General features: G+C 34.1%; 1 protein-coding gene across 2 annotated transcripts in view; it reads left to right on the top strand.

Moving 5' to 3' along the window:
• Positions 1 to 15,635, top strand: part of LOC139147201 (endonuclease/exonuclease/phosphatase family domain-containing protein 1-like) — a 35,247-nt gene that overhangs the window by 7,479 nt on the left and 12,133 nt on the right. For both annotated transcript variants that reach the window (XM_070718190.1, XM_070718191.1), the window contains exons 3-4: positions 11,620 to 11,671; positions 13,065 to 13,172. In XM_070718190.1, coding sequence (XP_070574291.1) covers positions 11,620 to 11,671; positions 13,065 to 13,172 — 160 coding nt within the window. The remainder of the gene's footprint in view (positions 1 to 11,619; positions 11,672 to 13,064; positions 13,173 to 15,635) is intronic.

Raw genomic sequence — 15,635 nt, forward strand, 5'->3', positions numbered from 1 at the left:
ATTCTCCAGATTCAAGCTATTTGCTTCGAGCTAACCAAAGCTGTCATCTGTTATGTTGTGTCATATCGAAAGAAATTTCATGGGACAGCCACTCCTTTTAAAGCAAATCATTTAATGACAAGTTGAGCATATACTGGTTGTAAGTGTTTGATAAACTTTACAGACTGTCAAAATTTGACAGCACCAATGCACTGGAATTTGATTTGAATGCAGTTATCACTATGTAGAGGCACAACAAAATATCTGATTATTTACCATAGAGATTTGGATCTTTGAATATTGTGGAAGATGATTTCTTTTAATGTTGGAAATTGTTTTAGGTCATTTGTCATTATATTCATTCTTTCTGAGTTGAAATGTTTGTGATGTCAAGTGTCCACAGCGATTCAAAGAAACAACTGGTCTCAGCAGTAATGTGTGCTTTTAGTAGAGTTGACTGTCAGTGACAAGACGTTTACCTTTCTAATTTTATAGATGTGTTTTGTTGAAAGAATGTTGATTACAGTGTTCAGTTCCGCCAACAGGAAGGAAGGAAGCAATTGGAAACTGTGTAACAGTGCGTTTGCGTGTTTGGCGATAGTCATTTAGACATGCCATTCTTTCTAATTGTCAGCTTTAGTAATTGTGAAACATGTAATTAAATATAACTTTTACTTATCAACTGGTTTTTTTTGATCCAATGGTAAATATTGAACACAAGTCTATCTTTTCTGCCAGACATTTTTTAAGACTCTGAATACTTTTGCTTGAGAGCTGATGATGTTTAAAGTGATTTAGAATCAAAATACAAAGATATTTGAATATACTGTCAATTTTTGCAGTTAGTTTTATCATTGGTTCATGTGCATATTCATCTCTCACTTGTCTTTTATTTTCCCGATTTTAGTTTTTATCCAATTTTTAGTTTGTTTTCCACTTTCTAGTTCTTCTTACTTTTATTTTAATCCGTCAGTGAAATGAATTTGCATGTTTGTGTTGGCTAGCAACAAGGCAGACCCAGGCAATTCAGTGGGAAGGAATTAAGAGAGAGTGTGCATGGATTGATATGTACTGCTTGGAATAAGTCCAATACACTGAGGCTAGGATTATGACTGTGTTCTTGCTATCAACACCAGACACTGCATACGTGCTGAACTGAGTATCTGCAAGTGGAGTTGAAAAAAGGATTTCATAGTTCTATCCCAACCATGTACCATTGCTCACTATGCCCCAAATACATCAGTCAGAACACAAAGAGAAAGATTACAAAATGTTAGAGTTGTGTATAGTCTATTAGTAATACTTGCTGTAAAAATTTATACGTACACAATGTGAATTTTGTGTTCAAACAATTTGGCTAAATATTACTGGTATTTGATTTGATGCTCTATCATATCTTCATCTATGGTTGGGTCTGTCAGGAAAATAATGATGTTACTGGTGACTATACACTGTACACAGAGAGTCACATATCAATGTCATGTGATGTTAGTGAAAATAGAAATCTCATCCAGACATGTATTGTGTTCTATCTATGTTGGCATTACAATATGGTTAATTTTAGGAGAGTCAAATCGGGGCAGCCAACATCTAGCTATCTGCAAACAGGTATTTGGAAGTGCCTTTGTGACCGGCTTTATTCTGTCATCCAGGCAGGAAAAGGGCATCAACAGGCAAGAGAGGAAAAAGCCAATAGGGTGGGTTGGGAGTAGGATTTGATTGTTTACATTGATTTTCTGATGGGGAGGGGAAATCACGTAGCAAGGAGAGTAGTTTAGCAGTCTTTGTAGTGGGGAGAGGTTGAAAGCTTTTATGATGAGGAGTCCGGCTAATAGAAAATTTTCCAGGTAGGAAATTGGGAGAGAGGAAAAACTACATGGAATGAGCAAGAAAGGAGGTTTTCCAATGTTGGGAAAGTCAGGGTATATGTGAACAGCTTTCACTTTCCCTTCAAATTTCAATTTAGCTAAAAATACCTAACATAGTATATTTACACAAGAAGACACAGGTCTCTCGTTATCATTTCTCAAAATGTACTGGTTTGCTCTCCTTTGTCAATTTGTTTGATATGGCAGCCGGAATGCAAATCAGTTACCATCTCTCTCCCAGGGTCTAGCTTATTATGCAATATCACCAACAAGGTTGGAATATTGATCCAGAAAGTTTTTTATGTCATAAATGCATTCATTCACTGCCAGTATTCATTTTATGACGTCGATCGTTCAGGCTTTACCAAACACTATAGACGTTGCATGGGTGCTCTAGTCTACAATGAACCAAAATGAGTATTTAGCTATGGGAAATGAATGATAATTAATAAATATATTGTAATGAATTGAGAGCAGTGTTTTCATGTAAACATATAAAAATGAGGGAGTGGCTTTTGATTGATGTCAATTTCGTTAGGTGAGGAATATGAAAAGTTGTAATAGCTAGCGAGTGTGTAATACAAGCAAAATATGCTTAGATTAGCATGTTGTTGAATAAAGAATGAACCCTCAGAATTTTCAACAACCTGTTTGTTTTTCTGATCTTTGTCCTCACTTTAGTTGTGAAAAGTTGGGTTCAAGGCAAGGGTTCGCTGATTGAAAGCAGCAAAGTTAGCATTACGATGACACATAAGGGTCTCCAGGATTCACACTGTTATCAAATTGTCATCTGGTCACTTCTGATTAATGTGTTTATAAATATTCTCTTTTATCATCAGTTCAGAACACAAAGTATGTCAGTTTTATGGAAGCAGTATCAAAGCTTGTTTGTTAACCGACATGTAAGCATGATTGTCTTTCATAAAGGATTGTTTTTTGAAATAGGTGGCTTTGGTTCATGGCAGTTCATTGTTGCTTGCATGGTCATCCCAGTAATAAAAAGATTGATTTTCTAATTTGTCCAACCAACTTTCAAGGTCTCTTCTTTGATCAAATATTTCTGTATAATGATAAAGTTCTCATAGTTACTAAGTTAGGTATGATGTGTTCCCTGAGTTGCATATTTCTAATACCTGGAAGACTATAATTTCCATAAAATCATACAATTCCTCTCCAGACTGTACAGTTTTCCTTGATCTCTTAGAATTCATAGATGCATGGGTATTGATCACAAGATTACAATTCATCGATGTTTGTAAAAGTTACCTTGCAATTGATTTATTTCTGTTCTTGTGTTCTTACGTCATTTGAAGAAGCTAGAATATTTGTGCATCAGACAAAGTAAACTTTGAAATGACAAAAACATGTACTGTTTTTAAAGTTATGTATGTATACCAACAAAGGTGTTCTAACAGATTTTAAATGGACAAATACAGACTTTACAGAACAACCAGCATACAAAGAAATGTATCAGTTGTCCTTGTATGCTGATTGATGTCACCATATTCAATGTAGTCAAACATTTCAAATAAAGGTTTTATAAGAAATGTTGTGTTTAAGTTTTCATTTCCCCAATTTCTTTCCCATTTAGCTATATCAAATTGATAATGAATGGTCTATATGTACATGTGTTGTTGTTTTACAGGAAAGAATTATGATGTTTGATGAATTTTCTATGGTACTTGGCACACAGACAAATAGAAATACAGAGTGATAACTGCACGTCATGTTAGAGAATACTTGTCTGAGACTACCATTGTAATGATAATAGCAATGTTTAATACTTGGTTGATGGTGGTCAACCCTCCAAGCAGATACACAAAGGACATGATTACCCACATTGTAAAACGCTGTAAACATTTCATTTCATGACAGTTCAAATGTTATAAATAGTTTTTTTGTATGACTCAAGTAATCCCAGCATTCACTTGGATGGCAACCTAGTCATGGCAGATTTCTCAAATGTGAAGGTCAATTCTTGTTTTTCAGCAGTGCTAGAATTATATATACAGGACATGTTCAATTTTTCTTGAATAACTACTTATACATTCAATACGTCAATCAGTATTTTGCTATGTACATGCAGTTTTTATGTTATTATTCTGATATATTGATGGCAAACAATTGGTCAAGATATGAATGTAACAGTACTATATTCATAATATAGCATAGTTGGAACTTGCACAAACTCTCAGCTAGAGATAAATCCCTCTTTTAATGTCTCATACAGGAATGTCAGTACATTGAATAGCGATAAACCACCTTGGCAACAGGTATACCACTCAGCTTTGACCAGTTCACTTCATTATGTGCACTGGCCATCATGTGTGCATATGTGTTGTGAACTGGTCAAAATCTTGTAGAATACTTGTTGCTTAGGTGATTTATCACTTAACTCTTGGTGTGGTTTAGTTTATGGATGTAAGTAGGCAATACTTGTTGGTATATTCAAGACACTTTTGAGTCAAACTTTCAAATGTCACGTTGTTGCTCTGTGAACATAATGAGCATAAATTGTTTATCATTTCAGAAGCTGTGAAGTAGATATGGAGAACTACCGGTAGTTTTTCATCAGTGTTGAATGTTTTGATCAGTGTTGAATGTTTTGATAACAAATTGTTGTAGTTTATTTGAACAAAACTGTCATGATGAAAACCAGTTAAGACATTGAACATGGCAGCGGCAAAGTCTTTGTTTTCCCAGCATTCTCAGGCATTCAATTATCGTTTCATGTTTCCCTTGCTGACAATGTCAGCAAGACAAAAATGTTATACTTAATAGTCTACCAGTCATCATATCAAGAGTTTACAGATCTTCAGTTACTACTTTGTCCAAATATATTTGTTTAACCCCCTGCTGCTTGCTGCCATGCCATAAAACCCCTACAGCTCAGAGGACAACATTCTTGTGGAACCGCAATAAATGCATGCTGGGAAATTATTTACTGTTTCTTGACCTCCAAAAGGCTAACATGACCAAGGTGACCTTGCCCTCAAATGACCACAGTAGGCACAGCAGATCATTGAAAATGGCTTATTTGCCCTATTAAAGAAATGAAACATGTGCTGTCCATGTGTTTACATCTACTATGTTTTATTGATCTATTTTGCATCTTGTACATTTCACTGATCTGGAATTTCATGACTTCATATTCAGGTACATCAACATTTCCTCTCAAAAGTGCATGTACCTCATAATCCACTTTGTCTAGATCTTCTGAGTTGTCAACTTTTACTCTGTTCCAAAATATTCTTAAATGAATAATTGTTATAATTATTCATAAATTGAAAAAAGTCATTCAGTTATATCTTTTAAATATTTTATTTTGGATCATTCAATTACAAGTAGTAGAACAAAGATATTGATCAGACACACTTTCAAGACATGAATAGAAATCAATTTGCAGGGTTATTTTTCTCTTCCATTCGTAGTACTGAGATTCTATTGTATCCATGGAAACTGTCATGAAAGAACTGAATGGCTGAAAGTCAGAGTGTGTAACTGCCAGTGTGTGGTTTCATAGTTTACCAGTGAATGGCTTTCTATTGTGCAAGAAACATTAACTTTACTGTAAACCAGGAATGCTCAAAAAACTCTTGTCTAATAGACCCATTAGCCCCTGGCATCTAGCTGTAATCTGAATTGAAGGTGATTGTCACGATATCCTGTGGGAGCAACCACTTAAACCATGAATGATTGGCCTGAGACTGGTTCGTACAATTTTGTTGTCATTGTTAATGTCTAAGACACCCCCTGGCAGTCAAACAGTTCTCTTAAAATGTCTTTCACTTATCTTATAACCTTATTCCCAACTAGAAATCTAGTTTTGGATGGACAATAGCAACATTTTCCTGAGTTTTTGCGCTAATTATTTCATTCTAGTCTGGACTGAAATTTTCAGTTCATATCAAGGATAGCATCAGATATTACTCATGCACAGACTGTGTTGACAAGCTGAATACTATGACGATAAACACAGGAAACTAAACTTTATTGAATAAAAATTATTGAAAATACACCAAGTGACTGATAATGGAGCTTTAACAAAGAATTTCATTCTTGTAGCATAATTTTGATGATGGATGTGAACTAAAATCAGACTGTGGGAACTGCACTGCTAAATCTCTGCCATTTATTACATGTATTGTGCATTAAGTAAAGAAGATATTGTGGGTTCTGTTGCCTGAAGCAATTCTTTACTGGATTCATTTTGTGTGTGTTCCCTGTCATTTCATTTGAGTTTTTCAGTTCCAGTAATTTGCCATAAAATGCCATCGTTGAAACATGGCAGATTGAAGATACATTTACATGTTGATTGTGATAGAAAAGAGATAAAATGATGAGAAAATAGAAGATATATGAATTGGATTTGAAGCAGACAAAATTTAACAGTGACAGAAAGAATAAAAATCACATCCAAACAATTCATGAAAAGAACTAATGAAGTGTAACTAGTCTTACAAAACAACAAAACTGTAACCACAAAGAAGGGAGTGTCTTGCAGCTGACAAGTAGAATTTTTACAGTTCATTCATGTAGTTATTTTATGGGTACATACTGGTAGGCATAGTGAACAGTTCTTTTACTAGAAGCGATTTTAAATTGAGTTGATGTTCAACTGGTGTTGAGTGTTTTCTACACTGGGCAAAGTGGACATTTCTGTGATGTCATAATGAAACGATAAAACACTAAAAAAATTCACAGACAATGGAAGGAAGTATTAAAAGTAGCATATGTTGAATAATTTTGAGCCATTCTCAAGATAACCATGAATATGCAATCTGTATTGTGTACTGTAATCTGATGATTTTGAGAAGAAACTACAGTACATATCATGTAGTGCACAGAGAATGGGAATGTTTGACTAGCATTTCAAGGCAAGATTCCAGTATACTGCACGGTCCAAGGTCTTACATTTCAACGTGATATCCTTGAGTTGTATTTCTATTTATTTACTATTTATTTGGTATATTTATTATTTGTTTATCTTGTCATGTGAGAAAATTATCGTGTTTCTATGTAAAACCTTTCACAAAATCTGTTATTTACAAGCAAAGAAATAAGTATTACCACAGTCCCTCTGTGGTATTACTGTATTATGAAAGGCAACCCAGGATATTCTCTTCTTTATAGAACACTAAAATAGTCTGTCTTTTAAATTTACTCCAAGATGATTATTTCTTTCAACTGGAAACGCAAAGTTTAAACAGAACTAAATAGTTGATTTTCCATTTTGTTCTTCTGTTTTTATTTGCAATGTTAACTTGTCAAATAAATTGTCAGTCTCATAGCAGGAACACTCAGGTTGGTACTTTACCGAATTCACTATTCCCTTTGGGACAGAACACTGAGGAAGTTGTAATTTGTTTTAATCAAGGGAAGTTATGCAACTTAAGCCGGCCATTTGGAATTTATCAGAATACATGTATCAGTCATTTCAAAATATTTATAACTGTTTACAACAATATTTGCTAATTGAACCATTTGTAATTTTGCAATATTGAATTTACAGACAAAACTTCATAAGTGTGTACCCTTGATAGTCAAACAGTGAAAGGTCAAACAAGGTTTTCAGTGTTGAATCTAGAGCGCGCCATCGCGGGATTGACGCGTTTCAGCAAAAAATCCCGCTCTGAAATCTACCCAGTGCGTCACTTTGGGCGCACTCACAATGAGGGGGGGTCTGTAAATAGGTCAACGTGTGTTTTCTTTCATTGTTAAACGTAACCACTTTGCGTGATGATTTGCTATATTTTGCTAGAATGTTACCAATGATTTCATTTATAAATACTTTAGCAGCACACGTCCGTTTTGAAATGACATTTGCGTTTGTTACATTGTCAATAAAACTTGTTTGTGAATGTACTGACTGACAGCCGTGACGAGAAAAAAAAATTCACGTACGGGAGTAATTTCAAACTAACTCTCACACAGAAAGGTTTTTGAAAAATGTAGCCAACACACCTATTCCATTCAAAAAGAAAAAACATGTTCTTGATCAAGCGGAAATCAAACCAAATTCCAAAATTTTCTGAAACATTTCATGTGTCCACATGGATCCAGATACTAGACGTAGCTTGGTTCATGTTGTTTGTCAAAGTCGTTATGCCACGGTCACGCATGCATGGCTTGCCAAGAAATTCGATCTAGCGAGAACAACAGTGAATATCTATTCAGATCTTATACCAGACGGGTCATATGTCAAGTTCTTCAGTAAGAATGCATTTACTAATACTTGCACGGCTTGCATTGTCAGAGTCGGGACGTTGTGCTGTGTTTGTTTTGCCTCGATGCAGCACATGGTGTCGGCCATTTTCCAAACTTGCTTAGGACAAAGCGTCATCACTCTAGACTCCCTAGGTTACCCTTTTATGTCTATGGGAACTTACTGCTGCAGAGATCGAGACTACTTAGTCATTAAAAAAGTCCTGCTCTATCAATGAGAGCTGTGAAATGACAAATGAACTTACTTTTCTCACTGTGGGGAAATTGTCAATTGTATTTTTGCATAATACTGAAAGAATTATCTCTTGAGACTAACAGAATGTGCTGCATCTTTTCTATGAATGTGAGTGAATTTGTGATACTTTATTCAAAACAATTATATTCTTGAATAGATGTACAAAGACTTCATAGACTTATTTTAAATAAATGCTAATTTAATATGCAGATTAATATGCAAATTTGCTGCCAAAAATTGTCCCCCAAATTTTGAAAATGTCCCCCAAAATTTAAGGCAGTGGGCCCAAATGTCCCCCAATCCTAAGATCCTAGATTCAACACTGTTGATTTACTGTTGGAGAAAATAAAAAAAAGTGAATGATACTTTGTTCACAACAGGTTTTTCTTCCATAAAGGGTAACACCTTCCAAATTAACTGTGTTAGTCTAAAATGTTGTTTTGCCATATTGTCGGCACCTAACAAATTTACTTTGGAAAAGTCCATATTGATCTAGAAGTGTCAACTATCACATATTGCTTTGACTATGTCAAACTTCCAGTTTATTTTCATTAATGTCATATGCTATCTATTGATGACAATTTGTCTTTATTTAATCCATCCTGAATTTGGTAATGCAGGCTAGAATTCATGATTTATGAAAAACCCCTTGATATTTATATTTACGTAAAGATAATCTGTTATTTTCCACCCTACCATTAATAATGTTATTGATTGGAGATTTAACTTCAACAACATCGATATCATTAGTTCGTTGATCACTAGATTATTCTTCATATTAGAATAATATTTAATGACGGTGCCATGATTCCAGATACGACCATTTTCAGGGATTTTCTCAATACAGAATACCAGTATGTCAGAATGTCACAGAGCCATAGTCATGCAGAGATGATCATGAACTGTAATTACCAGTACTGATTATCCATCCAGGGTTTAGCAATTCCATATTTGATGGTCCCGAGATAAGGTCATCATCACCCCAGCACAGCAGTCCTGCAATATCTTCATAGCAGTGCATCAATATTTACTGATCTCTCACATCATTGAAATGGAAAGTGACTGGTCCAGGCTAAAATCTTGTCGGCCCTGGACCATAGACCTCTGAGTGCATGACCACTGGGTTTGACCATCCTCTTGGGATTGTGATCTAAAAGCTACCAAGATGTTTGCATTTATCACATTTTAAATTTAAATTTTTGATTTTGAAGTGTATGCTCATTGGAGCTACACATAGCTACACATATATGTTTACCCTTAGTGATCAACTATTAAGTCTGCTGCAGTGATCATATAGTAAGCCTGTAACACTTCTATATAACCATGAAAAACAAACAGACTAAATGAATGATATGTTGCACTCATAATAGTTTCCAAACAATTTAATATCGTACATCTTCAAAGTAGATCCTAAGTATCATAAAATGACATGCTTGGTTGCTTTCAATTAACAAATATTTATTCTACAATGAGTGAAACATTCTCATGTGACTGATTTCAGGTGACATTTGAGTACCAGGTGAATTTGGCTAATTTTGTACTTCTTTCACATATTGTGGAATTTTTTGATCTTTTATTTCCTTGTCAACACTTTGGTGTCTACATAGTATACTAGCAAAGTAATGTCTTTGAAACATCCAAGTTTATATGGTATTTATGACTTTGAATTGCTTCTGTCACAACTTTTCTGTCCTTGCAATCAAAAGTTATTGTTTTAAATTGTGAACTTGCAAAACCTGCCATATGTCTAACAATGGTTGGAAAAAGTTTATTGACCCTCAGACTCACTTTCATACGAAGCATTGAAATGTTTGTGAGCAGCAAATGTTAATTTTAATAGTTGAAAGCATTGAGTATGGTATTTTTAGAGACAATCAGCAACAGATGTAGATGGCATTCTTTTATTAAAGTACTGCACAGATGTTGTTTGTTACAACACCTCAACTGTACATTTTTGTGTTCGGAAGATTATACACATATTGAAAATTGGAATATGAAATATATTTGGTTTAATGGAATGTTACTCAATGATTTTCAGCATTTTCAATGAGGGATAGTCGCAAAATTTATCTTGAATATTGATATGATTTCTCACATCAAATGTCAAAAAAACATGTTCAGTGAAAATAAAAGCTCAAGGGTTTTGATGGTAATTAAGACTGTGTTTTAATTATTATACAAAAGTATAGTATATCCAATTGTTATTACAGTATTTCCAAAGTTTTTGTTTTCGAAGTTGTCAACAGTTTTTGACTGGTTTGTTATTGTTCAGTAATGTTATCTATGATGCTGAAAATCTGTATAGATACTGGTGTGTAAGTTTAGCAAGTTTTGTAGATTCACCTCTGAATATTACATTGACAGATAAGTGAAAAATAAGGTATTGTCATTGTGAATCTGATATAACCATATACAGCCTTTGATATCATTTGATCTTATGTTTTGTTTTCTAAATTACTCATCAGCAAAGTTATAAAGTTATACCGGTGATATTTCAATTTCAATGAGCCAATAACATTAACAGAACTCATTTTCACTTTCCATACAATGTAAAATTTCAGTATTGCTGTTCCATGTATTTTTAGGCCTAGTTTGAAACTCTCAAACATGTTTGAGAATCAATAACAGTTGTCTGTCAGAAATTCCACTAGAATTCCATGGTTAATGATTCAATTGAGTAAATTTTGATTATCAGCAATATTGAATAATCAATGAGTTTTCCAGTAGTCATTGTTCAGTTTTTAAATGAGCTGTGATGTTGGCCTAAATCCATGGATTGGAATTTTGTCATTGTATTCATGAACATGAAATAGGAATGGAAGGTTACTTTCACAGAATACATATCACCATGATAAAAACACCAACAATAGCTGCCAAAACTCTTTAAAATATTCGGAGGACTGCTTCACTGTCTGTGATTGAAGTAACACTCAATTTCAAGAATTTTGTCCAGTTTTTCAACACCATTTCTACAAGGACATTGAAAAATAAAATAGATGCTAAATGTAATACCAGTAATTAACAATTTAGAACTTTAATTAAAGAAACTTTGCACAAGTTAATAATGTAAAACATGGTGAAATACACTTTACATAATGTTGATTTGACTTTTTTGCTTGATTGAAATTCTTAGCATGTCGTATAGAAATTCATATATTGACATGAGATGAGATATTTACAGCAGTCGATGACTTCCCGTGCATCTCTTCACAGTTGATGATAACGTGGACACTGTGCATACAGACATAGGCGAATGTGATATTGCAAAACCATCTTACCAATAAATCTGCTTTTGTTTAATTTTTTCTCCAGATTAAGCATTATATCTTTTCAAGAATTAATGGATCAGGAATCTCTGATTATGGTAAGACATAAAATGTGTCTAATATTTAGTCATTATTCTTGCTTATATTCACATGATCTTTTTATTTATTTAAAGTCTGGTTTGTTATGTAGAGCCCCATTGAACTACAGTTTGAATTGACCCCTGATTATCTGCATAGTAGACTTTCTCTCAAGAAAGGCATTATTACATAGATTATGCTAATAGGTACTTCATGTGTCCTTTATTGAATAGTCAATGGCGTACATGTTAGTCAATGCATCATTAAAACCTATAGGGTCATCAAATTTATTTCATCTACTAGCAAATGTTAAACACTGTAAACAAATTAACAAGTTGGCAAGGATTGATTTTATGGGATAAAGTGTCCTTAGTCATAGAAATTGTAATAACATTGGTACATGGCATTTTTATGATCATTAAGTTTAGGACAGAACGTCTATTGATGCTTTTGATGCAATGAATGGCATGTGAAGTGTTAAAGGAAAGGTGTATTCATTATTTTTTTAAAAAGTCTACATTTAATATAGGGAAGAGGCTGGTGATTTGGTTGAATGGAAGAAAATAAATTTGGAACAAAATTACGTTCAACAAAATCATAGTCACAGAAAGAGAGAATACAAGTCTGAACCTGTGTTCACAATTATGAACTCATATAGATTTTGATCTGAATAAGGGTTAGGGTATGGGTGGTACTTTGGTCTGCTGGTCTTCAATTGGATATTGGGTACCTGTACATGAATTTAGCATCTGGTGGCTCAGTCACGTTATAAAGTAATCTTTTGATTGTGAAGACACTTTTTGATTTTGTGTATTTGTAGGGAGTGTTAAACAGGTTGGAAACCAAGGTTAGATTGAGGTATAGCATTCTATAGCTTGTTGTTATTTTGCTAATGTATTGATGCAAAATTGTGAGCAATTGTGCTGGCCAAGACCAAGTGCATTTGATGCACTCTGCAGAAAGCTATGGAAACTCCACAACTTACAGCAAGTGAAGGCATAGTGGACTGTTGACAATCTACAGTAGCTGTATTGAGAAAGCTGTGTGTGAGCTCCAATTGGTGATTTATAATCACAACTAGAATATAAGTATCGGAGATCTTAACCCTTTGAGTGTCAATGTCAATTTTTGCAGCCTTTATAAAATGTAACCCAGACAATTTTTTTCCAATTTCTTCCAAAGTTTTGATCAAAAAGTGTTGCCATTGAAAAAATAATATCCATTTGGTCCAAAATTGTCAAAAAATTACAAAAAATTCGTAAAAATTGGTAAAATTTTGCACAAAAATTTTGGCAGTAAAATTCACAGCACTGAAAGGGTTCAATCTGCATATTACTTCTTGTTTTCTTGTCATTTTTATTTATCGTTTTTCAAATGTGCCTGTCTGAATTCAGCCGTCTTGTATTTTGTCAGGTATGTAATGAGTTGAATCGGCCTACACTGCCAAATGTAGTTGAGTGGAAAGGTCATCGTGGTCGTTGGGAATGTCAAGTTTCTGAAGTTGCTGGCAGAATTGACCAGGTATGTATAAACATCTGTACATTTGGCAAGACTTTCACAAGGCATCTATCCCAACTTCTTGTCTTAGGGAAGATTATGAACATAACAAAATCCTGACCCTTAGAATGCAGCTCTGACAAAGATTGTTCATGTCAGCGTTGATAGGCTCAGACCAAGGGTTATCACTGATTTTACAGTTTGTTAAGGTTTTGGGTATTTGTGTTGTGAAAGTTTTGCTGTACTGGTAGCAGGGTACGTGTAGGTCTCTTTTGTATTCCAACTGTATATGGTGTACTAGGCCATATTCTGACTGCAATGCTGTGTGTGCTACAAGTGAATGTCCAACCTATCATGTACAGAGCTTTTGAATAGTGCCCTCTATTTTCTTCTGTTTTATCGATGAATGACACACAAAACTGCCAGCCTTCTTTGGTATTTATGGTTATTCTCAAATTCAACAGAAAATTTATCAAAATAGACACTGGCATATGACGTCATTTAGCATCCAAACCAGGCTTACCACTTTGATACACAAATATACACACATACACCTTGCCCAACCTCCTGTACAGGTACTCATAGATGTACGTGTTAGTTCCATGCTATTGAAATATATATGGTAAAGCTTTGCGCAGTCTAAAGGAAACAATCTCATTTAAAAAACCCACATATTGTGAAAGTAATCTTTTGTAATCTTACATCAATGATATATGTAGTATAGTGTGTTTTGTTCAGGAGTCATTTCAAATGTCAACCCTATCATTTCCTCATTTAAGTCACATATACTGCACAGGACAGTTTCTATTTACTCAGTACCCACATGGACTTCTTAGGTACTTAAAATTTGTCATAACGTATTTGTATTTACTTAGAAACATTGAAATGTCTGTGAAAATAACAATCTAAATAAAACCATGTCTCGATTAAAAAGGTTAATTAAATCAAACTTTAAAAGTTTTTTGCTCTATGTTTCAGACAATAAACAAGTATGCAAAAAAAAAGCATGCAAAATAATCTTTCAAATGACAAAACTTGGAAAACTCTGTATGTAACAAATGACAACTTGACAAGTTTTTTATAAAAACTATAGCACCTGAAATGACCAAAAGGTCAAGGTTCAAGGAACTCAATCCTGTATTTAACCTTTCACCTCATGTCCCTGTATATGGGTCCACCCACCTCAGTGGAAACAGTGGGATGTACAAAGTCTGGCAATAAAACAGTTACAGAGCAAGGCAAATAGAAACACATTGTGTTGAATCATTTCATTGAAATTCCATTAATATATTTATCAGATCATTTTACTTACATTTTAACAACCATTCCCAAACTTTTATAATTTTTGACAGTTGATTTAAGTATTACAGCCAGTTTCAAATAAGCTGATTTATCATCTTTTTACAGCCTCACCCTAAACTCTTTTCCCATTTTCAAAGTAACACATGAATTCACCATTTTTATTCAAGACGATATCACAGGAAACATTGTGGTGTTAGATACTTGGCTCTTGGTTTTAAATTTCCTGAGGACCAATAAACCTTGAAAATAAGTCTTTACCAACATATATACCATTGAAACATAGACACATGAATCACCATTACCATTATACGGTAGTAGCTGAATAGCAAATGCCAATCTAGGTTGTTCATTTCACGTTCATGTCATAGCAAAATCTGTAAATTAAAGAAAAAATTTTTATCACACTTTCTCCTGTTAAAAGAACTTCATGAGAGCATTTGTGCCTGTGAAAGCCAATATTATATATTATAGCCCAAACATGGGACTATGTGGCTGAGGGTAGGTGACCATTTGTCCAACGTCAGGAGGGTAAATGGTCTCCTGCCCCAAGGGTACATAGTCCTTGTTTGGGCTATAATGTTTTTAGCTCACATTTGGTTATACCAATGTGAGTTTATCGACCTGAAGTCGATGGCTTCTGTATGTATGTGTGTATGTATGTATGTATGTATGTATGTATGTATGTATGTATGTATGTATGTACATACAGTATGTCCGTCAACATCAAAACACGCAAACCGCTGCACATTTCAGCTTGGTATTTGGTGTGTGGATGCATCCTGGGCTATAGATGGGATTTTTTTCAAATGAAGTCTGCATTGCCAAAATTATGCAAATGAGCTTACAAAATGTGAAAATGGTCAAGAATTAATATCTCGAGAACCGCTGTTTTGATTGCTTTGAAAATTTGTGTGCAAGTACCTTAGGTAAACCTTATACAGTTTTATGAATATTGTGAAGATATCCTTAATTTTGTATTTTTACTGAATTTTTTGGTGATTTTTCTCATTTTCAGTAAAAATTCTTCTTCTCTGAAACCGCCAGCCCAATCGCTCTCAAATAAGGGTTAGATCTTTATGAGGGTGTTACGCTTCTAATTTGTTGAAATTATGACAAAATTTGGAAAATTACTATTTTGGAGCAATTTCGTCATTTTTGGTCAAAAAATCTTAAACAGTATTTTCT

Source organism: Ptychodera flava, chromosome 13 (assembly GCF_041260155.1).
Source record: "Ptychodera flava strain L36383 chromosome 13, AS_Pfla_20210202, whole genome shotgun sequence".
NCBI lineage: Eukaryota > Metazoa > Hemichordata > Enteropneusta > Ptychoderidae > Ptychodera > Ptychodera flava.